Here is a 23,884-nt window from a genome sequence, read left to right on the forward strand (position 1 = left end):
CCAGGCTGCCCCCCTCTGACTCCCCCACCCCGGCTGCCCCCCTCTGACCTCCCCACCCACAATGCCTCTCTCTGGCCCCCCACACACACTGCTTCCCTCTGACTCCCACCCACTGGGCAGCCTCTTGGCTGGTTTATATAGTGAAGCTGGCAGTTGGTTTTTACTCAACGAGATACAAGGACATGTCTGGAACGGAAGTGCCCCAAGTTATTCGCAGGCTCCGTGGTGTATACGTCATATATTGGGACATCGCTTCATTCATACACTCTGCCATCAGGGACCAGGAATTTTCTTTTTGGCGGTGGGGGACGGTGTGTCTCGGCAACATCAAGAGGGGCAATTGGTAAAACAAGGCTCCATGAGTACCCTTGAGTCAATGAGAGAAAATTCCTTCCGAACGTATAAATCACCCTCTAACAGGGTCAGACCTTTGTGTGTGAGATTCCTCCTTTTCCCTGGTCTCCTCTGCATTTAAACAGTATGCAGAACGGCCAGGCGTGCACACAGTTCTCCCACGAGCGGCCAGGGCCGGAGCACCGAGGTGCAAGCCCCGGGGCTCCCGCTCCAGACTGCGGTGTGGACAGAGGAGGGCGCCCGGCCCCCGACTCCTTCCCGGTGGTTCTCAGCTCGTTGCTGAGCCGGCGAGGGTGCCTTCACGGAAGGCGTAGTTAGGATTGGAAAGTGACATTTGCGTCTGAAGATAGCGGTGTCCTTCCTAATCAGGAGACGCATTCCTTCTAGTTATAGAAAAAGCTCTGTTTTCCCCCATTCAGATATAACGATCACGTGGCAAGTGCCAGGGACCCAGAAGCGCCAGACCGAGAGCCATCTGCCGCTTCCTGGCGTCCCCCGGCCCCTGGCGCGAGGCTGGCGGTGGCTGGGCGGCTTTGTTCAAACGCGGGGACGAGAACCAGACGTGGGTGCCTGACGGACTCGCAGCTAAGCGGCCCGACGGAGCAGCCGGGAGGCCAGCGGGTGCCCTGGGCAGCGTGGCGTGGGAGCGGCCCAGGGCACGGGACCTCCAGGCCCGTGGCACGTCCCTGGGCGCTGAGGTGGTGACAGTGGTGCCACTGGGGGTGGCGTGACTGTGATCTTCGTGGATGCTTCGGGCCCCTTCTGCAGTTTGTAAGCTCTCGACGGCAAACACGCAGTGATCATCGTTGTAGGCGGGAAACATGAGGGGCAGCAAATCCACCGTCGTGGGAAGTTGCGGTCACCCACGCTCTTGTGTGTTGACCATGAAGTTGTGCAGCTTCTGTTCATCTTGGGAAGTGCCCGCGTGTGTCCCCTGCCCCCACCCCGGCCTCCTGGCCTGGGTGAGGGTTGGGGGGGCTCCGGCCCCCAGCGGCTTGGGGCTGGGCTGTAGGAAGAGCGCGGAATTCTTATGCTGGCACCTTTGTTCCTTCCCGACCCCGGGCTCTCCTCAGCCTCCCGACCTTGCTGCATAAGGACGTGGCCTCCAGGTCTGGGTTTTCAGCTCACTTGCACCTGCATTTCCTCGCCTCCCAGATCTGTCCCCACCCCCCTCAGGGAGGCCAGCTGTGTCCCTGGCAGGGTGCTCCCTCCTCAGAGCACACGACCCCGCGTCAGATCTCTGCTCACCCCTGAGATTTTGTCCCCGGCTCCCTCTTCCCCCCCCCGAGACGCCCCCTGGGCAGGGACTGTTTTTAAGGATGACTTCTGACCTCCGCCTCGCCAGTATCCGGAGGAGCGCCTGGCACACAGCAGGTGCCCCGGGTGTTAGTGGGACTCAGCACAGCACTCGAGGGCGTGCATTCCGCGTTCATGCTCCGTCGGTGCGGTGCTCACGTGTGTGTCATGCATGTGCCCAGCACAGGTGCTCACCCGACCCTCAGGGCTCTGGGAGTCGGATCCGTGCACAGGGGGACAGCAGGCGCCCACTTCACATCCAGGGCTGTCGCGCTGAGCGGGGCTCCCCGGCCAGTCTCTCTGCAGCGCCATTCACAACCAGACTGTCCCAAGCCCCGGACCTCAGGACCCCTGACCCTCCGGGGTGACATGACTCCTGGCCCAGGAACTCATGTCCCCTTCCCTTACCTCTCCGCTCGGAGAACAAATGTTAGTGCTTGTGTGTGTGTGTGTGTGTGTGTGTGTGTGTGTGTGTGTGAGAGAGAGAGAGAGAGAGAGAGAGAGAGATCATGGATCACTTTATGGTCCTTTTCCACTTAGCATGTCACAAACATTTTACCGTATTATTAAATAATTCCTTAAAAGACTGTCGGTAGCTGCACTGTAATCCATCCTATAGAAGTATCATGTCTTATTTAACTGTTGCGCTGATGCCAGACTCCGAGTTGTTGCCAGTTTTCCCCCGTCTTGTTGATTTTGTGAACGGTTCTGATCGTGATTCCACACGTTCACCGTGTTTATTTCCTCAAGGAGTCCTGAAGGGAGAGGCACTGGGTCACAGGAACTTTTTATGGCTTTAGAAACCTTATTCCACCTATTCTGGTATTGATCTCATCGGCCAAGAAATTTGCCACTTTGTTAAAAGAAAAAAACCGAGTCTCGTTTTCATTTCCATTTCTTTGCCTGGTGACAAGATTGGGGCTTTTTAGCCATAGGTTCAGAGCCACTGGCCAGAGCAGAGCCCGGAGATCCTAACACGTCATTCATTGTACTGGTTGTGACATTTTCTGCTGTTTGGACGCCCTGCTTATTCATCCTTTCTTTGAACAAGTATCAAGACCCCGCTGTGTGCCAAGTCTGTGCTAAGCCCCTGGGGATTCAGCAGGAGAACAGAAGTCTAGAACCCTTGCCTTCATGGGGTTTATCTTCTGTTAGGGCGAGGAAGGCAGTTAAGGAAGAGACTTACTGAGGATCAGAAATGGAAAGCACCACAGAACACAGCAAGGACAGGGGAGAGGGAGGGTGCAGCGTGGTCCTAAACATGTTCTAAAAACCTTGAAGGAAGTTGAGAACAGCAAGTGCAAAGGCCCTGAGGCAAAAAGGCGCTGGCCGTGTTTGAGGCAGAGCCGAAGGCCTGGTGGCTCTGCGCAGAGTGAGCAAGGTAGAGCGTCACAGAAGTGAGGTCAGAGAGTACTGAGGCCCATTGTGAAGCTCTCGGCCTGTTACTCTGGGCAACAGGGGAAGCCTTTTGAGAGTTTTGCTTGACCTGATTTGCACCTTAAAAAGATCATCCTCAGAAGAGAAGGACTATGGCTTCTTAACAATGGCTCTGCCCTCGCTTACCACTCTGTCGAGAGAACAAGTGTTAATACGTGTGTGTGCACGCGTGCACGCTTTAACAAGGTCACCCGCAGAGGGAAATGGCTGCGTCTGGAAGCAGGGAGCCAGTTGCAGGAAGGTGCACTAGAGATGGCAGTGGCCCCGACCAGCAGGTGAGGAGGAGGGTCCCCTTCCGTTGGGGTCGTGGGTGGCTTGGAAATGGGGGCAGACCTTTCCCAGGTGACTCCTGGCCTGAGCGACTGGAAGGACGCTCTGTCTTTGCGGAGGCGGAAACCTCCAGAAGCCCGTGGTTTGAAATTGATGAGTCAGGAGAGAAGGACGCACTTCCCTTTCTGAAACTTGGACGTTCTCTCTCACTAGCGAGGACCGCACTGACCCAGAGCTCTCTGGGGTGGGCCACCCTGTGCCCTGCGGCGTCGGGAACGCCGTGGCCCCGGGGCCCAGCCTAGGTAGAGGCCTGGTCCTCACCCGCCAACAACCCGAGCAGGCGCCGCCCATTCCCTGGCGCGTTTCTAACCAAGCTGCACTCCCCCAATCATAGCGAGCATGTGACATTTTAATAGCCCGTGGGTCAAAAGCTTCATTGCTTGCTGTTCCCAAAACTGTTGTGGCAATTCTCATGTATCTATTTTTCCATATGAACTTTAATGTCCGTGTGTCTCATGATTCTCTCAATATCCATTGAGATGTTTGTTTATTTTTTAAACACTTTCTTAATGTTTATTCATTTTTGAGCGAGAGAGAGAGACACACACACAGAGTGCAGTGGGGGAGGGGCAGAAAGAGAGGGAGACACAGAATCCAAAGCAGCTCCAGGCTCCGAGCTGTCAGCACAGAGCCCGACGTGGGGCTTGAACCCACAAACCATGAGATCGTGACCTGAGCTGAAGTCAGATGCTCGACCAACTGAGCCCCCCAGGCGCCCCATCTATAGAGATGTTTATTAGGATGCTATTAACTTGTATTTATAATTTGAGAAAATCTTTTGAAATGGAGTCTTCGCCTTTGGGATCACAGCGCATGGCCCTTTGCTATTCCAGCCTTGCCTTCTAGCCCCAGCCCCTGCCCCGTAGGATGTGCACAGCTGTCTCCGTTACGTCTTACGCTTTCATATGAAATTTCTCCCAAGGTATTTAAGAGCTTGTCACTAATGTAAATGTGCGTTGTTTTCACAGTGCGATTTCTAATGAGTTATAATCACTGGCCCCAAAATGATATTGCTTTTTTGTGTTTTTGGCTCGAGTCCAGCCACGTTCCTTGTTGTCGTGAGACTCTCGGGTCGTGCAGTCTCATAAGGATGAATCTTGTCGTTCACCGTGTATTCCTGTTTATTTCATCTTCTTGTCTTATTTCGAAAGCTGGAACCTCTAAAAATGGGAACCGTGGAACTGACGGGGGGCACGCCTCTCCTGTTCCTGACTTTAACGCTTTGTCACCCATGGAATATGTTTGCAGATGGCATCTGGCTAATATTCTCATGTAGGGAGAGAGTATTACACATAGGATCTTCACTTCTATGTGGTTTATCTTTGGTGTTCCATTCTATGTCATTTCTATCAGGAAGAGCTGATGAATTTTGTGAATGACATTTTGCCATCTGTCAGTATGTGCCCTAATATAAGGAATTGAAAGATTTGCTAATTCTTTAAAATGTTTTTAATGTTTATTTTTGAGAGAGAGAGACAGACAGACAGACAGAGGGCAAGAGGGGGAGGGGCAGAGAGAGAGGCAGACACAGAATCCGAAGCAGGCTCCAGGCTCTGAGCTGTCAGCACAGAGCCCGGTGCGGGGCTTGAACTCAAACTGTGAGATCATGACCTCGTCTGAAGTTGGATGCTTAACTGACTGAACCCCCAAGGTGTCCCCAGATTTGCTAATTCTTGAAGGATTCTCATACTTGGAATAAATCTTAATTGATTTTTTATTAAAAAAAAACACTGGTGCTAAATATGTCTAGTGGTCTTTTTAAAAGTGTTTTAATAGCTTCACATTAATGTCCATAAATTATGTTGGTTCATATTTTTTTTATTTCAAGTATTTACCATACTTTGGTATTAGGGAGATATATAATCAGTTGGAATACTATGTATTCCTTTCCACGTTCTGGAATAATTTGACTAATGTAAAAATGATCTATTGCTTAAAAGTGCAATTTGGCTTGCCCTTAAAATCAGCTAGGCTCAGCCCCGTTTTAATAATAGATGTAGATTTCTTAACAGCTTTTTCAGTTTCTTTTATGGTTACCTGTCTATTGAGACCTTTCTAGTACTCAAGTTAAATTTAGTAATCTATATCTTGCTTAAAAACGATTCAGTTTCCTCTGGGGTAAAACCATATTAACCTAAGGTTGCATAATCCGCTCTGTGAGAATTCTTCCATACCTGTTGCTAGAAGCGGAGTACTTTCCCGTTGGCTTTGTGTCTCGGCGCTTTCCGAGAGCACCTCTCATGCCAGCCCTTATTCTACCTGACAGACCAGGAGACCGAGGCTAAAGGGGCTGGCGGCTGGCGCGGGGCCACGCAGCAAATCAGAGGGAGAGTCTAGCACGTCTAGTGCCTTCCCGTGTAGACTTGTCCACCCACGTCCTTTCCAGCTGTGTCCCCCTGGAGCCCGTCCTTCGCAGGACACGAAGGAGCGACAAGTGTGCAGGTGGACTGAGCAAGACTCTCCTTCCAGGGGAGGCTCCCTTTGCGATCTGAACACAGCACCCCTTGGAGCGTTTAGGGAAAGAGCCGTGTGCTTAGCTGTGGCAGGTGCGCATGTGTTGCTGAAAATGAGACACGGCCATTTAGGGGGATTAAGCGTGAAGATCTGGTAAAGGTCTCGGCGGAGCGCTGTGCGTCGTCAGAGCTGCTATGGCTGACGGGCACGACGGGGTTTGGTGGAGGTGGCGCACGTATTCCAGAGTCCACCCTGGTCCGGGGACAGCGCTCGCACGTCCTCACCCATGGGTTCTCGCGGGGCCCACCCCTCCCATCCCTCAGCCTCACCCCTTCCTCAAACCCGAAGACCCAAGCGGCTGTGCAGGGGCCACAGGTCTGGTTGTGGGGGGCCTTTTTCTGACTGCAGCAAGGAGGTGGGTGTGAGGACTCTGCCTGCCCAAGCACGGTCCCCTCCCAGGAGGCCCAGGACGCAGCCGCCCTTTGAGCCTTGGCCTGGCAAGGCTTCATTGCGAGCTCGGTTCTGTCCTCCTCACTGGCCCCAGGCTGACACAGAGACCCTTGTCACCTCAGTGTTGGCTGGTGGTCACTGAGTAACTTCCTTGTCTGCTATTCCTGTTGACCCGCCGGTCCCCCAGTGCGGGCATCCACATGTGCAGCCGTGAGCTCTGGTCCTCCCCAGACCCCTCCCCGTCACCTTGCCCCAGCCCTCTCACCAGCACACGAGCCTAAACGTACACTAAGAAGGCACCAAGAAGGTCCTCATCCACCCCTGTTTCCCCAGAGCCCGTTCCCCCTCCCTCCAGAAGGGGGTCCCTGAGCCCAGGCTGCCGCTCGCCCTTCCTCAGGGCTCCGGGTACCATGGACAGCGCCCTGATGCCCCGCCCCCAGGTGCCCCGCCCCAGGCGCTCCGCCCCCGGGAGAGGTTAAGAATGCTGGGGGTCAGGGGACCTGGTCCTCTGCCCGCCTCGGCCTCCAACCCCACAAATTCTGCGCTCACCACAACTAAATCCCTGTGGGCCTTGAGACGTGTGGGGCTTAAGGGAGCACTTAGCCAGCAGCGGTGCTGCAGCTTCGTGTAGTAACGGCCATCAAAAGCTGCCTTTCAGATGCTGACCGCGGTAAGCATAAATCCACTACACTCATGTCTGGGCATAAAAGCAATCCAGATAGGTACCCCCTGTTCAGTCCCTTACCTCAGAGCAGACACTCGCTGTGTGTCTGTGAAATGGACCAGAAGACGGAGTGAGTGGATGGATGAGAACAAAGGCCCGCCCTCCCCAGCCGACTCTGCATGCTGCCTGCCCCGAGGCACCGACTCCTTTGTGCTCCCTCTTCCACGCCCCCCAGCCCGGTGTCCCCATCAGCCCAGTCTGAACCTCTGGTTGCGGCTCCCCGGGGGCCCAGAGCCACGAGATGATTTATGATTTGTTAAGTGAATCAATCTTCCCTTCTGCTTTGCCCAGACTGCTGCCCAGTGGGCCAAGGAGAGGCCCCAGGGCCCCCCACCCACGGCTCCCAAGGAGGCAGCACCCCAGGCGCTCCTGGCTCGGGTCCACCAGGCGGTGGGCGCCCACCACCCTGCTATCGCTCAGGAGTTCAACAACTTGGACACCGCGAAAACGAACACCGCCTCCAGGGACGAATTCAGGGCCATCCGTGCCCGCCGCGCGCAGGTGCTGACGGATGAGCAGGTACGGGAGCGCGGGCTCCTGGGCCTGGGCAGCGCGGGGTGAGCGCCGGGCCCCCCTTCCCAGGGCGCGGACAGGCTAGGACTGTCCGTGGTTTTGAAATACTTGAAGGCTTGAGGGCGGGGCTATGTTATTGCTTTGTTTCCCATCTTACTGAAGGAGTTTTCTGTTTGGCAAGTAGGACTTGCAACTTTTCAGTTGGGGTGCAAATTACGTCACTTTTATTTTATTTAAGTTTATTGAGAGAGAGCACGGGCGCATGTGCGAGAGAGTGTGTGTGTGTGCAAGCAGGGGAGGGGCAGAGGGGGAGAGAGAGAGAGAGAGAGAGAATCCCAAGCAGGCGCTGCACTGTCAGCCCGACGCGGGACTTGATCTCACAAACCGTGAGATTGGGACCTGATGCTTGGGATCCGGATGCTTAACTGACTGAACCACCCAAGGCCCCGGTCACTTTTATTTTTTAAATCTAAATTAAACTCGGCTCCAGCGACCACTCAACCTCTTCCTCCCCTGGATAGTCCCAGGGCTTGTGTCACCCACAGAGGCAGCCAGTCTCCCCCACACCTGAGCGGGGCACCGTCGAGCCTGTGAGTTGCTCTGGACCTCCAGCCCCCTGCCTCCCCTCCCCCTACCTCTCCCTGGTTCTGTCGCCAGCACTTCGGATACGCCCAGCGGGCTGGACAAGGCCACCCCCTCTGAGGCCCTGCTGCCCGTCACGGGACCCCCAGAGGAGATGCTCTGCGGCTTCCTCCTCACACCCCGAGCAGTGCCCTTCTCAGCTCAGACAGCCTGCTGCCCTGGGCTCCTTCGGCTCCTCGTGGCCTCCCAGGGCCTCCCAGGGCCGGCCAGATGGCGCCCAGAGGACCTGCCTTGCAGTTTACTGACGTCGGTCAATAGTAACACTAAATGCAAGTGCCAGGGGGCCAGTTTCCTGGGTGGCTTGTTCCTCACTGTGGCCCAAATGCCAAAGCAGAGCCGGGCACGGAGCAGGTGCCCAGCAAGTCCCAGTGAGTGGATAGCGTGGCGGGTTTAGTGTCCATGTTCTCAACCCCACCGTCCAGCAGCCGAGTGGGGTGACGCAGAGCCCCGACGGTCCAAGCACGGAAGCAGGGCTCCCTCCCCGACAGAAGACACAGCGCTGCGAGCCCTCCCCACGTGGCAAGCAAGCCGGTGCCCTAGTGCCACAGGGCAGCTCAGGTCAATCCGAAATCCAAAATACTTGGGCGAGTGCTCCCCCTCCCTCCTCCCTCTGGCTCAGCTCAGGCTCAGCCCCTGGTGGCTTCCTGCAGCCCCCGGGTGGAGACGTCACCCTCCCCTCCCAAAATGGGGCACTCTGCCCTCAGCCTTGTTTTCTCGGGGTGCCCGGATGGGAACTAAGAGTATTCACACGGAAGGGAGATCACATTAAAACCCCATCACCTCTCAGGCCCCAGGACTCACGACCCTAAAGAACGAATTCATTAATAATTTGAGCATCAGATTCCACTTTCCTAAAATATCGTGTTTTCAAAGCGTTATGATCATTTTTGCTAAGTTAAATTAAAGCGCCTTTCCCCAGCTCTGTCTCGTAGATCAGGGCTGAGCGAGATCGCTATTTGCAAATGCTTGTCTCCATTACTATAAGCGATGGAAACCTTTACAATTAATCCAGCCACATTTACGATTCTGTGGGGCAAACTAACTCGAGTTTTGCTAATAAAGATTTTTCATTTCATCTAAATGAGTAAACTTTTACTCTAATTAGAGATATAAATGAATGATAAGCTGGCATATGTGACATTTGTAACAGAGAATTTGATTTTAATTTTCCACTAAGAAAGCATCACTGTCCATGGGATGTCCAGCCCCCACCCCCCACCTCTGAAACAAAATAAATACTTAATTAAAAAAAATTTTTTTTAATTTAAAATTTTTGTTAAATGCTGCCTTCTAAAAAATACACAGACATGTCTCAAATATGGTCTGCGTCACCGAGGATATCAAAGTCCAGCATAGGTATGGTGCATCAGATGGCAGATGTGGGTGTGGGCAGAGACCACAGGAGCCCCAAGTCCATGGGAGCCGTGGACAGACGTGGGGTGCTAGGGGTGGAGGGGCGGGGGGGTGTTGGGGTCTCCTGGGTCTCTGCCCACACCCACATCTGCCATCTGCTCCTGCCTCCCATTCAGTTTTCTTCCATCAAGTGCACGTTCACTGGCTTCACCCTCATTCTTAGAGATAGTTTGGGGACAGGATTCTGTCCCCGAGGTTTCCTCCCTGATACTGCCAAGAGAGCGCTAAACTGTCTTCCAGCGCCGCTTGGTGCTGGTATCTGCTAGCTTGCGCATGCTTTCTACGGCGCCAGATCCCCAAGAGGAAGAAAGTTCTTTTCTCCGGCCCCCCACCAGACACGGGAGGAGGAGGGACCAGCCGGGAGGCTATTCCAAGTCCCCGACGCCTCCACACGCAGCTGGCCTGGTGTGGCCCTTCCACACGGCCCACGGCCAGCAGTTCGCAGTGGCCCACCCTGGTCCTGGAGGCTGGACACCTCCCCTCTTGGCCTTGGAGTCTCGTCCTCGGTGGCTCTAGAAAGTCTGTGCCCATCGGCAGCACAGACCAGTCCCAGCTCTGCCTGGCTGCCTCTGTTTCCACCTCAGTTACAGGTTGGGGGCTTGGCTCTCCTTGCCCACCCCCCACGGGGCATCCTGTCCCTGTTCCTGGGAGGGTGCCGCCCGCCCCCTGCCTGTAACTCACGTGGCTTCCGTGGGCCACACTCCCACCGGCCTCTGATGTCACGGCTCCGTTTCTATTCAGCCCGATTTCCCCAATGTCCCCATTATGCTTGAACAGGAGAGTGCATTTTTCTTTTTATTTTGAGAGAGAGAGAGAGAGAGAGAGAGAGAGCAAGTGGGGGAGGGAGGGAGAGAGAGAGAGGCTCCCAAGCAGCACCATCAGCACAGAGTCTGACACGGGGCTCGAACCCACAAACCGGGAGAGCATGACCTGAGCCGAAGTCAGACTCTTAACCGACTGAGCCCCCGGGCGCCCCAGGACAGTGCGTTTTTAGAAACTAGCTTCCGCGTCTCTGCTTCCCCATCTGTTCATGCGTGTTACACACCTCTGCTCGCTGCACTGACACGTTAACCACAGTTGTCCTCAAGTCCTCGTCTGGCGACCCCACAGAGGGGGCCTGTCGTGTGATTGCTGCATCTCTTGGCAACGGGTCAGCTTATCTTTTGTTGGTATGACTCAGTTTCTTTTCTTTTTATCGAAAGCCAGACGTCACGTAAAGAAGAGTCGAGACAGAGATGTAAGGAGTATTTTTTAAATTGTTTTTTACTGTTTTTATTTCTTTTAGAGAGAAAGAGAGAGACAACATGAGCAGGGGAGGATCAGAGAGAGAGAGAGAGGGAGACACAGAATCAGAAGCAGGCTCCAGGCTCTGAGCTGTCAGCACAGAGCCCGACGCGGGGCTTGAACCCACAAACAGTGAGATCATGACCTGAGCTGAAGCTAGACGCTTAACCAACTGAGCCCCCCGGGCACCCCGGACGCTTCTGGCTCTGTAGGGGCTCGGCTTTCCCTCGCTGGTGGGATGGGAGCGGCGTTCTCGGGCAGCTTGCCGCACCGCCGGAGGGGAACCCAAAGTCGGAGATTTGTAGGTGCTTGGGAGGCAGTGGCTGCTATTTTGAGGGGGGCGTTTCGGGAACGCACCTCCTGCCACCAGGACCTGGAAACTTACTCGCTTTCAACTTGCTCCGAACCACCAGAATCTCACCTGCGTCTCACACCCAGCCCCCAGGGCAGAAACCACTTGTGTCCTGCGTCCAGGCTTCTGGACGCCTCTCCCGTCCCCACAGCCCGCCAAGCCTCCACCCTGCGCTGCGTCTGTAGGCGCCAGCAGCGTCTGGGGTGCCATCTGGCAGGACCGAGAGGCTGCAAGTGGGCACTTCCCACCCTCCTCCCTTCCATGTCCTCCTGGCCAAGTTCCTTCTGCCCTTTGTGGTGAGGCTCCTGTTTAGCGAAGAGAGGATTTCCGAGATCCCTCCTGGACTTCATTGCACCATGAGATTTAATGAGGTGTTGGTCAGTCTCCACCCTGTCTGCCGGAACAGGAAACGCCACTGTTGTCCTTAGTGGTTTCATGAATGTCCTCACTCCCGTGATCCAGGTTTCCTTTGTGTCCTTAACATTTGCATCCTTCTTTGTATCTACCCTTGATAATATGACCTTCCTCCCCCCCTCCTCCCCATTGTCCTAACACAGGAGCGCCCACTTCCTCCCGCAGGCCACACCCTGCTCTGCTTCCTTAAAGCCTTCATGATGAATGTGATTACAACATGACCCAGGACCGTCTGTCCCTTGTAAAGGGTCTTACCGTTGTCTGATCAGTCTTAGGTGAGGTTTTTAGGACTTTTTAGTTGAGCAGACATTTCTAGAGCACCTGCCATGTGCCGGCCGCTTCGGGAGACATTCAGCATGTTAAGACGGATCTCAGGCGCCCCTCAGAGAGCTGCAGGACCGGGAGGGTAGATGCCACCTGCAGAGGTGGCTTCGGCACAAGGTGGGAAGGTAGAGAAGAGCACCAGGCATGTGCCCGGGGGGTCGGGAGGACTTCCCTGGAGGGAGACAGGTGGCAGGCTGGCAGGATGGCCGCCACTGGGGATGGGGGGAGGCGGGGGTCTGTCTGAGACCACGTGGTCACTGGCTCAAGGTCTCTCGCTTCTGCTCCACCGACCAGTCTTACCCCATCGATCACAATGAAAGCAGCACACATCTACGTACGTCATGAATGACAAACCGTATGTACACGGCACCATCCACTCCCTGGTGCTGAAGCTGTTCCCCAAGACGTCACCTGGAGGGGGACCTGGGGAGATGACACCAGGGCCCTCTCTGAACCCTCCTTGCAGCTTCCTGCACCTCTACAGCTCTTTTCAAATAAAAAGTGTGAAACATGAATCAAGACTATTGTCCCAAACTAAACCTTCTTTCCCTTCTCTGGACCTAGGACATTCCTCCTCTCTTCCCCCGCACCCCGCCCTCCACTTCGTTTCCAGAATTTCAAACAGGACTGGTCCAATCTCTCGTAATGTGCCTTCCAGAAACCCCAGTGGAGGCCAGAAGTGACGCCGGCCTCGGGTCAAGGCCAGGTCCGCAGGACAGAGGGGAACGCGATCCCCTTGTGGGCGCTGGAGGCTGGGCCCCCTGGTTCTGAATAAGCTGCCCCTCGTCTTAGCTCCCCGAAAGCCCGCAGTCATCCGCAGCGGCTCGTTTAGGACGCTGGAGCCATTTTGCTCTACCCGTGTGGTCCCGACACGGCCAGCGACGCCTCTCTGGTTTCCCAGACACCCCCCTCTCCATCTCATGAGCGCACAGGGTGGGCCCTTTGGGGGGGGGCACCTGGCCGTGACCGCAGCGGCTGAGGGCGGGGTGCCCGGCCAGCCGTTGGCAGAACCCAGGCGCCCGTGAGGAGGAGACAGGAGCCCGGCCAGGCTTCCCCGGGACCGAGGTGGGCCAGGGCCTTGATTTGTTTCTCCCAAACTGTTCCCGCAGACTGGAGCTCAGTCTCTGTGACTAATCACAACAGTTAATGGCGTTCAACGGCTCACTGAGGGCCCAATTCAATTAAAAAATGTCCTGCAGAAGCTGTGAATAATCCTCGTCTTTGCTTCTCCTGTCTTATGGACGCCTCCGTCAAGTAGAGGCTGAGCGGGATTTGTTTCTCTTTTTCTTTTTCGATTTGTTTTCATTGCCACGGGCCTCGGCCCCCTGCTGACATGAGCGCTGGCCGCGCCCAGCTTCCGTCCGCTCTCACGGGCACCCCGGGGGACCCGCTGGGCTTGCACACCAACCCTGGGAACGACTTCTGCTTCTTTGCCAGTTTGACAGACTGTGGAGTGAGATGCCGGTCAACGCCAAGGGCAGGCTCAAGTACCTGGACTTCCTGAACACGTTCGGCTCCGAGAGAGGGGCCACACCGTCAGCCTCCGGCGGTTCAGCCAAGGCCCAGCGAGGCAGCAGTGTTCCCGAAGTCTCGGAGACAAGCAGGTCCCCAGCTTCAGCATCACCCACCCATGACCTCAAAGCAGGGCTGAAGACGCAGAGCACCCCCAGTGTGAGTCCCCATCTCGCAGTGCCACTGGGCACCGGGTCCCCTGATCCCCAAACCCCAGTGGGCCTGAGCAGCCTACAGTGCCCAAGGGGCAGGTGACCGAGAAGGTGCCACAGGGTGGGCCTGGAGTGGGGGCACAGGAGAGAACCCCAGGTGGGTCCTTAGCATTCACCTGCCTGGAGAAAGGAGGGAGGTATGGGGAAGGGTTAGGGGAGGGGAGGGTGGGAGGAGGCAGGGGGGAGGGGGAGGAGGGATAAGGAGGATTGGGGGCAGGAAACGGGGACAGAAGACTCCGATGCCAGCGAGCTGGGCATTCATCGGGCAGGAAGGTGCACGCCCCATGGTGGGCATCCGCTGCGTTCAAGGGCCCTGTCGTGTGCCCAGCTGCAAGGTGTCGTCACACCTGTTTTATGGCTGAAGATACGAGGCTCTAACAGGTGTCCTGATGTGCTCAGCGTCCCTCCCTTAGACACGGAGAGACCTAATTTCCAACCCAGGCCTGCCTACCTCTGCGGCCCTGGCCCTGGGCTGAGCTGCCCGGCCTGGGGTGCAGGAAGGGGCGGCCTCACCGGGCTGTCGCCTCATCTGCAAGCGGGGTGGGAGCACCCAGCCCCGAGGAAGGCGGTTGAGAGGATCCCGGCCAGGTGCATAATTTATTGCACCCCCACTACGTGCTGGGTCTTTTCTAGAGCTGAGCCTGAGCCAAGGTCCTGCCCTTGGGGAGTTTCGTTCTCATCGGGGCTTATGGGCAAGTAAAGTAAGCAAGTTGAAGGTATCGAGGAGAGCAGAGTGAAAGGGGTGAGGTCAGGAGCACCCCAAAGACGTCGCGCCCTAATCTCTGGGGCCTGTAATATGTCACCTCACATAGCACGGGGGGACCAGGGTTGCAGGCAGAACTGAAGGGGCTAACCAGCCGGCTTGGCGTGGGCTCACGCCACAGCGCAAGGGGCCACAAATGGGGGCTGCAGGGGCAGAAGGTCAGTGTCAGAGAGACGCCACTTGAGAAAATCACTGCCGCTACTGACTTGGAAGGTGCAGGAAGGGGTCACAGGCTCAGGAGTGGGGGCGCCTCTCGATGCCAGAAAAGGGAAAAAACAGATCTTCTCTTAGAACGTCAGAAAAAACACAGTCTTCCTGACGCCTTGGGTTTAGCAGGAGGACCGACTGCAAGTTTCCGGCCTCCAGAACTTTAAGAGGGCGGCTGCACGTCTGAGGATCTGTCCGGGCCACCACGCTGGCAGGGGACGGGTGGATGGTGGGGGGACTCTGGCCTTCACTCCCGGGGACGGAGCCCTTGTGGGTGTTTAAGCAGGGGGGTCACATGGGCGGCAGCGTCTTTAAAACGCCTCCTGTGAATTGTGTGTGCCGCATGGAGGCTGTGGGGGGGGGTGCTGGAGGGGCAGAAGAAGGGACCCAGGGGAGAGGCCTGGTGGCTCCGAGCAGGGTGGGCAGTGGGGAGCCGGTGGCCCGCAGTCAGGCAGAGCCAACAGGATTTCGTAGCGGATCAGGTGTGGGGGGTGAGGGGGAGCGAGTCCAGGATGGCTTCTGAGGGTTTGACTTGAACACCCAGGAGAAGTCGACCCAGATGGGGAAGGCTCAGGTGGCACAGGATTTGGGAGAAAGACCAGGAATTCCATGCAGTTTGCTCCTATATTAGACTTTTATTTTAATGTTTATTTAATTTTGAGAAAGAGAGGACCCAAAGCAGGCTTTGTGCTGACAACGGACAGCCTGATGAGGGGCTCGAACTCATGACCTGAACCAAAGTCAGACGCTTAACCGACCGAGCCACCCGGGCACCCCCAGTTCAGGACTCTGTTAGGTAACCCTAGGGCGTGTCTGGGGCAATGCCCAGGCTACATTCAGTTCGTTCCCCATATTTAAATGGAAAATGCAGTGAGATGGGCAGCCTCATACTTGGTCCACGTGATTTCACAATATAGGACATTCTGGAAGGGAGAACAGGATTGGACGCTCATGAAAATGACGGGTGACTCCCTTTCTTTGATATGGTTCTTCCTCTGATGAAAAATATGTTTTGTCACTACCCCCCCACACACATACCAGTAATTAATAATTTAAATAACATATCCTTATACTTGAATCTTGGCTATATGTGTATTTCCAGAACTACATTCATTGGTTACAGTGTTTTGGCACAAATCCGGCCCGCTGATGGAAAGAGAAGTTAAATGGCTGAGTTACCATCTAGACATTGCTTTTCCCTTATTTCTGAGCTAATCCTGCCGGTGAAATTGTGAACCCCGACCCGAGTCCTGTCTATGATAGTTTGTATCATTACTCCCGTTTCGAATCTCCCTCTGGACACCACTTCCTCTTCTCTCTCTCTCCCTAGCCCCCGGCCGGTGAGCGCACGGCCCCGGACACCACGCCCTCTCAGAGCTGTGAGTCCATAGACAGCAAGCTCCGGAAGAGCATTCAGGGCTGCTGGCGGGACTTGCTGAGAGCATGCCAGGAGAGGGACGTGGCCAAGCAGGGGGACATCGCCGCGGCCGAGTTCCTGGGTGCGTCCTCACACCGGGGGCGCCTGCTGGCGCGAGTCCGCCGGGAGCGGGCCACCCGTTAAATACAAGAACAAACTGAGGGTGAATGGGGTGGGGGGGAGGGGAAACGGGGGATGGGCGCTGAGGACGGCACCTGCTGGACGAGCCCTGGGTGTTGTATGTAAGCGACGAGTCACGGGAGTCAACCCCCAAAACCGAGGGCACACTGCATGTTAGCCCACTTGACGATAAATTACATTTAGAAAAGAAGAAGAATTCCTAACGGCTCTCAGCCGTTCACCCCCGCGAAACCAAGTCAGCAAGCCGGGAGTCTCCGCGTTAGAAACCACAGTCTTGGTTGTGGTCTCTGCCAACGGCCTTGGAGAGCTCCAGGGCAGGACAGGCGGAGGAGGGCGGTGGCCGGGGACACGCAGGCCCGCCCCCTCCCCCCCACGTCCCCTCTGCCCCGATGATCCGTTCCCACGACGTGTCACTTTGATAAGCTGTTCAAGTTCCATCCGTTGGATTTACACTTGTGCTAATGGTTGTGTCTTGTGTTTGCAACACGGTACATTAGAGGAGGGTCAATGTGACCTTGTCGCCCCCCCCCTTGGTAGCCCCCCTCCTCTTGCCTAATCTTTAGATCCCTTTTCAAGGAAAATGTTTTTCTTGAGAACGTCCAGTATCAATATACATCACTTTTATGACCATCCTGGCTTACCAGTGTGCAGACAAAACCCGTGTCAACTCTCTTAAGCGAACAGCTCCTACAGAAAGTAGCCCCTTAGAAATGAAATCTAAAATCTGACGTCACCGATAGTCTAACGTTGCTCCGCTGGGTTAAGGTGACATGCTTCATTGCAACAAAGTCGGCAATGTTGGTTTCCACGCGTGTCCGACCTCCACCTGTGTTTCAGTTCATCCTCTTGACTGAGACCGCAAACCTCAGCTGGCCCTGCCGGCGGCCTCGCTGCTGTGTGTAGTTTTTCACCGTGAACCCATTGAAGCCACCAACTCGTATTCTGCTCATTCTGTCCGACTGGAGTAGCACAGCCCAAATCCAATTCTGCAAAAAAATACACTTGTTAATTCTCAGCAGTCACTCTGTATTTTCTGGGCCCTGCTGCTGACCTCCTGCAAGTCGGAAGGGCAAACGCTTTTCAGGCCACTCCCGCGGGCTCCCAGCCCAGCCCCACCCTGCCCGGCGTACACTGCTGGCACCTCCTTCTGAACATGAGTCTTTGCTCCAAAAGAAGTTTTAGCTTCATAGCAGGTGAGGACGTGAACACGAGCGCTAGGGCAAGGTGGGCGTGAGTGCCGAGGCTCTGACGCCGCCGTGTGCCCCTTTGGCAGCCCCGGGGGAGGTCCAGGTGGCGCCGACACCATCCTACCCAGAAAGCCACGCTCGGACCCCGAAAGCGCGTGGTGCCTGTCTCTCACGGGTGGTCCAGGTTTTATGCGCGTTAGGTCCTTACTGGAATGAAGACACAATGTGTAAATTCCGGCAGTCTGGCAAACTCCGGAGGGTTGAGAAATACCCGGTCAGGGAGCCACATCTGCGCCCCTGCCAGGCCCACAGCCCTGCATGTAGAAGCTTCCCTTCTCCCCATGTCCCCAGCCCTGCCCGAGCTCTGAGGCTCTGCTCCGGCCACTCCGGGCCTCATGTGAGGAACTCCCCCCTGGACCCCGCTCTCTCCAGCCTCCTCACCACTACCCGTGCGGCGCTCTGTCCGTCCTGCCCGGACCACAGCAGCCGTGGATGGTGGGGGCACCCCTCCCCCCTCCCCCCTCCCCCCCCCCCTGCCACACTTTGTTCACTGTGTGCCCGTCTGCTTCCGTCTCTGTCCGGCCACCCATCGTGAGCCGTGAGCGAGGACCCAAGCCGGGGCCTGTGGCAGAGACAGCATCTCCACAAGAGACGCACGAGCGTGTGCATGAACAAACGACTTCAGGTGTTTGCACCACCTGAACTGGCGTTTCTGTCTTTAGCCCTCGTGGAGAAGTTCCCTCTGGATATAAGCAAAGAGGAAAGTCAGCAGCTCGTCACGCAGTATGACTTAAAGAACAACGGGAGGTTTGCCTACTGTGACTTCATTCAGAGCTGTGTGCTGCTGCTGAAGGCCAAGGAGCCCTCCCTGATGCAGAGGATGCAAATTCAGAACGCGCACAAGATGGTACGTGCCCTCGCTCTCAGAAAGCGTGCGGGTCTGGGCCGCTCCTCTGTCTCCGTTAGTCCTCAGTCCATAGAGATGGTGGACGCGGGGTGCCTGGGCCGCTCAGGTGGTTAAGATTCCGACCCTGGATTTCAGCTCAGGTGATGATCTCATGTGGTTCGTGAGTTCGAGCCCCGTGTGGGGCTCTGCACTGACAGTGAGGAGCCTGCTTGGGATTCTCCCTCGCTCCCTCTCTCTGCCCCTACCTCCTGTCTAAAAATAAATAAACTTAAACATTTTTTAAATGTTTATTTTTGAAAGAGACAGAGCACAAGCAGGGGAGGGGCAGAGAGAGGGAGACACAGAGGCCGAAGCAGGCTCCAGGCTCCGAGCTGTCAGCACAGAGCCCAACGCAGGGCTTGAACTCACAAATCGAGAGATCATGACCTGAGCCGAAGTCAGACACTTAACCAACTGAGCCACCAAGGCGCCCCCCTTTTTTAAAAAATGGTTTAAATGTTTATTAAACTTAAAAAAAAGAAAAGAAAATGTGGATGGCGTGGACACAGAGACTCCAGGAGGGGCCGATGGCCAGTGAGGACCCACTTGTCAGACGTCCCCAGTGTCACTGCCTTCTCCACATGGACCCAGAAAATTGGCTGAATCTTCTCTGTACACATATATGTGTATGATAGATATGATGTGTGTAGATCACAGGGGATGATATACACATATGACACCTAACTCACATGACACGTGCCGATGTCCGCACATGTCCTGTGTGCTCTCCCCCACCCCCAGCCCTGCTTCACGCCCCGACGGACCACAGCTGCCACTCTGAGGTTCAGAAAGGGCCCTGCCTTCCGTCCTGTCCCGCTCAGCGTGAGTGACGGCAGGAGACTTCTCCCTGGTGACCCTTCCTAGGAAAAAGCCCGGCCAGCCCCACCTGGCCCTGGTGGCTTGCTCCAGTCCCGTCCCCCCTGCAGGCTGCCAAGGCCCCCACCACACAAGTAAGGTGCTCAGGCCAGTGGGGACACCCCTCTGGGGAAGGGCCCTGGACTCTGCCTCGGGGCCACGCCGGGCCGGGGGCAGAGGCCTTCCGGGGGGATTGGCTGAAGTGAGCGAGGATGGGAGATGCCCCCCCCCCCCATCAGGCGGTGTGGGAGGAGCAGGCAAGCATAGCGTGCTTTCTTTTTCTAGATAGAGCAGATCAGCAGATTGGGTAAATTGGCAGCTAATTGAAAGCTATAGGGTATCTGGTGAGTCTCCATCATAGGTGCTAAATGATGTAAAAATTGAAAGCAATTTAACTTTGCACTAATTGGTTTTATGTAACGCCATGTTAAAATTAAACTTTCCCAAAATGTGTTCCACGTTATTGCCTGCAGTTCACCTCTGTGATATTCAGACATGCGTTGGGGCAAAATCGCACTAGAATATCTTGTTTTCTATCTAATAGCACCTAAATGAAATAATCGCAGGGTAGTGTACTATCTAATTACAAGATATAATTACAACCTTGTAATTTTTTTAAAAACTCTGCTCATTATAATAACCTACTAGAAGACCCAGTCTGAAATCTCTTTTTCCTTCAAACTATTTCAAAATCGGCCAGCTACCTCCATCGGGCCTTCTCTCTCCTCCATCCCCTGGGAGGAACAGAGCCCGGACCAGCCCTGACCCTGCCACCTTGCGTCCCGGAGTGACGTTTCCCAATCCAGGAGATGCCAGGGGTCAAGAGAGGGACCTTCCTCTGGGGTCGGAGGAGGTGGGGTAGGGCAGGGGCTGGGAGGGACTCGTGCAGAAAACAGGGTTACTGGTCTGCCATTACTGCTCTGAGTCGGCCTGCGGGCCCCATTCTAGAGGGGAGTATGGGGGAGCCCGAGGGAGGGCTAAGGCCGCGGGGCAGTGCCTGTCTACCCCACGCCGCTTATTCCCGCGCTCCTTTCTCACCTCCTCTCGGTTTTTGTGGGTTTTTTCTCCCCCAGAAAGAAGCCGGTGCTAAGACTTCTGCCTTTTACTTGGCTTTGCTGCGGATTCAGCCCCAAATCATGCACTGCTGGAGGCCGATGCGGCGCACCTTCAAAGCCTATGATGAGGGCCAGACGGGGTTCTTAAGCGTGGCTGACTTCCGGAAGGTGAGCTCAGCTCCTGGGGGTCCCTTGTGTCTGAACAGGGAGCGGTGGCCAAACACCAGTGGCTGGAAGACCAAGACGAGGACCTCCCCAACTCCCCCCGGCAGAGGCCCGGTGCGAACGCTGTCCCTGGCCTCACTTCCTCGGGACCGCCAAGTTATCAGGGCTGGGTGCACCTGCCCCATACCTGCAGACCCCGGGTCCTCCTCCCTGAACATTTCTAGAACCCTGTGGGGACACAAGCGGAGGGCTCAGGTCACCACTCCAGGTGCCCCTTCTCCTCAGGGCCCAGACTGGTTCCATGGGGCCGGGGGGGGGGGGGGGGCGCCTGCATCCGCCCCACGAGACCCACAGAGCAGGACAGCCATGGGGAGGGACCACCCAGCTGTGGTCCCAGAGCCCAGCACCGCCTCCCGAGGGCCGGTCACCTGCTCCTCCCCGCCCATGCAGGGCCGGCCACGTCCCCACTGGCTCGGCCACTCCTCTGCGGCCTGAGTCTGGTGGCTCTGACGTGCCCACGCGAACGCACAGCACTCTGGGGGCACAAGGTGGCACCCCTTGCCGAGGGCAGGCCCGTGACCGCAGCCTGCAGCCAGCAGCCCCAGACCCCAGGGTCTGCTTGCCCTGCAGGCCCTCGGGCGCCTTCCTCCCAGACCAAAGGCAAGGCCACCCCCAAGGGCAAGAGTCAAAACTCCGCTTTCAGAATCACGGAGAACTCGTTGTATTAGTGGATTCCGGCCCCCACTCCCTACCCCTTTCTCCATCCCGGCCCAGCCAGTGAAGTCCAAACAAATCAGGTCCGGCAAATAACTGAGGTGCAAACATTAGATTCAGAATCACCTATTACAGTCCAAAAAAAAAAAAAAAAAGCAGTCACAACATCAGACAGACGAAAAGGGTATTGACCTCAAAGTGCACTTAACAAAATGATCCCTGAGGTTCATCTCTGCTTCAACTAAAAAAAAAAAAAAAAATGTTTTTAAAACCCTCTTCTTTTAAGTCGGGAAGATGGTGGGCCCTGGGTGGGCGGACAGGGCTGTGGGAAGGAGGAGGGCAGGTCCCTGCAGCCCCGGGGACACCTGCCCTCAGAGGCCCCCAGGCGGCTCTCCAGTTCACACTGTTTGTCTTCACTTTGGGCTCAGGTGGCTCTCAGCCCCCGGCTGCCTTCAGTCTCCTGCACAGTGAGGAAGGGAGCGGGTGGGGTCCCATGTGCAGCCCAGGAACTCGGGGTGAGCAGCAGAGGGAGGGGAGGGCTGGAAAGGCCGACGGGCCCCAGCAAAGCCAGAGTCAGAGACCAGCCGGGTGCCGGGGACCTTCCCCCAGACGCCCAGGCTCAGCCCCCTTGGCTGCTCCCAGCCCTCAGCCCCGCAGATGGGGCCCATCACCTGCTGCCCCTCCAGCCCCTATTCTAGTCCCCTCTTAGGAACAAATTACCACCCAAAGCATAGAGAGGAAATTAAGTTATAAGTTAGTTTTCGCATTTACTTACGAGGGAACCCATCTATTAGGATCTGTCTCAGCTGCTGGTAACAGGGGGGCCCGGCCGCTGAAACAGAATGGAAGTCTCTCTCTCATATAAAACAAGCCACGAGGAAGGAAGCCAGTGTGAGCACGGTGCCGGAGAGTCCCTGGGGACATCATTGTTTTTCTCTACGATCCTCAGCACCTGGCTTCCTTCCAGAAGGTAGCCTCATGGTGTGTGGTGGCTGCTGGGGCTCCAGCACCGCTTCCATAATCCTGGCAGCAGAGAAAAGGAGGAGAGAGAAGGGGCAGGCACCCGAAGTCCCACATCACATTCTCATTTAGGTTTCACCGGCCAGGATGTATACCTAGCTCCAGAAGAGGCTGAGAAGTGTCACCTTCTAGCTAGAAGGGGACCAGGGGTCTGCTCACTGAGGAGGGAGGGGCCACTGCTGGCGCGTGGGCAGCTAGCTCTGCCAAGGGCCGTGGTGCTGTGGGGTCCACCACGCCCTGCACCTGCTGCCCTGCCCTCCTCCCCCACCCTAGTTAAGGCCCTGTGGCCAGGTCTCCCCTCCGGCCCTCTACTCTCTGTCCATGCCTTGTCTGAACGCGCCGACCAGCCTCACTACCCTGCAGGGAGGCAAGAGTCATTCACCCTCGGTTCTGGGAGGGCTGGTGGGGAGAACCAGCACCTTCACTGGACCGGAAGAGTCTTCCATTTTCACACCCACAGTGTGCGCTCTGGCCCTTGGAGGGTGAGCGCAGAGGAGAGAGGAGGCGGGAGGGAAGGAGGGAAGTGGGGGAAGAGGGAAAGAGGGAGGGGATGTGCACCGAGGGAGAGGGCTGCTTGGGGCGGCTTGGAGGCGGACCGGTCAGGCTCAGCGGAGAGGCGGGCGCGTCCCAGCCCCTCGCGGGTGGCCTGCGCCCGGAGTGTCACGACAGCAGCGGGCCCCTGCCCGGCAGGTCCTGACGCAGCACGGCATCGGCCTCTCGGAGGAGGAGCTCTTCCACATCCTGCAGTACCACGACCAGACGCTGTCCTCCAGGATCCCCTACAACGACTTCCTGCGGGCCTTCCTGCAGTAGGCGGCTGCCGCCACGCGCCCCCGGCGCAGGCGGGGCCCCGGGCCTGTGCTGAGACGAACGAAATCACAGAAGCCCCGTGTCTTTCCCAGCAGTTGAGACTCCGCGCTGCCCTGTGGCTGCAGCGCCAGCCTCAGCCCTGCCGGTGGCCCCGGGCCGCCCACGAAGCCACGGGACCCTTCACTCGGTTGGAGCAAATAAAATGTTAGTCTTCGCAGAAATGATTCCCTAGACTTCAAGAGACCTCCAGGATGCAATACTTAGATGTGTGGAGGTTGCCTGGGGGCACCAAAGGCCTTCCTGACTCCCGGGTCCCATCTGTCTCTTCTGGGCTTGTGCGCAGGGCCGTCGCTCTGTCCCCAGAGACACGGGCGCCCGCCCAACCTCCCGGTGGGGCCGCCCACGCTGTCTAAGGCCTCACCCTGTTCAGCCTTCCCAGGGCCCCGCCCAGCTCGCAGCACCCACGAGTGCCCTTCTGGGGAGGGACCCTTCCTCGTGCATGACGGGTGTGACAAGCCAAGAGAATGTTCCGATCCCTGCAAAACCCTTACCACCTTTTGTGAAGCAAATGGAAGAAAGACATAGAGTTTGCTGCCTTCTGGAAAGTTCTGGAAGGAACCGGGAGGAGGCAGACAGCAAGCATAGCCGCCCCCCGAGTTGTGTGGCCACTGGCCACCAGGGAGGGGTGGAGTCCCCACTGTCACCCCACCCCAGGTGGCTCAGAGGGGAAGGAGCACCAAGCCTCTGGTCCAAGACCCTCCTCACCAGGGCCCCACCGAGGTGGCAGCTCAGAGTGTGCAGAATTCCGCGGGGGAGGAGGGGGCTTCGGCGCCCCGGGAAAGCTGGTGAGGTATGGGGAGGGGGGCCCCGTGGAGATGTTCCATGGACACCTC

General features: G+C 56.5%; 1 protein-coding gene across 1 annotated transcript in view; it reads left to right on the forward strand.

Moving 5' to 3' along the window:
- The window catches only part of EFCAB6 (EF-hand calcium binding domain 6), a 223,589-nt gene extending 200,377 nt beyond the window's left edge, over window positions 1-23,212 (forward strand). The window contains exons 25-30 of the mRNA XM_029954101.1: window positions 7,337-7,564; window positions 13,425-13,658; window positions 16,012-16,180; window positions 18,149-18,333; window positions 20,301-20,450; window positions 22,872-23,212. Coding sequence (XP_029809961.1) covers window positions 7,337-7,564; window positions 13,425-13,658; window positions 16,012-16,180; window positions 18,149-18,333; window positions 20,301-20,450; window positions 22,872-22,994 — 1,089 coding nt within the window. The 3' untranslated portion in view covers window positions 22,995-23,212. The remainder of the gene's footprint in view (window positions 1-7,336; window positions 7,565-13,424; window positions 13,659-16,011; window positions 16,181-18,148; window positions 18,334-20,300; window positions 20,451-22,871) is intronic.
- Window positions 23,213-23,884: the final 672 nt, after the last annotated feature.

This window comes from Suricata suricatta, chromosome 10 (genome assembly GCF_006229205.1).
Source record: "Suricata suricatta isolate VVHF042 chromosome 10, meerkat_22Aug2017_6uvM2_HiC, whole genome shotgun sequence".
In the NCBI taxonomy this organism is placed as follows: Eukaryota; Metazoa; Chordata; class Mammalia; order Carnivora; family Herpestidae; genus Suricata; species Suricata suricatta.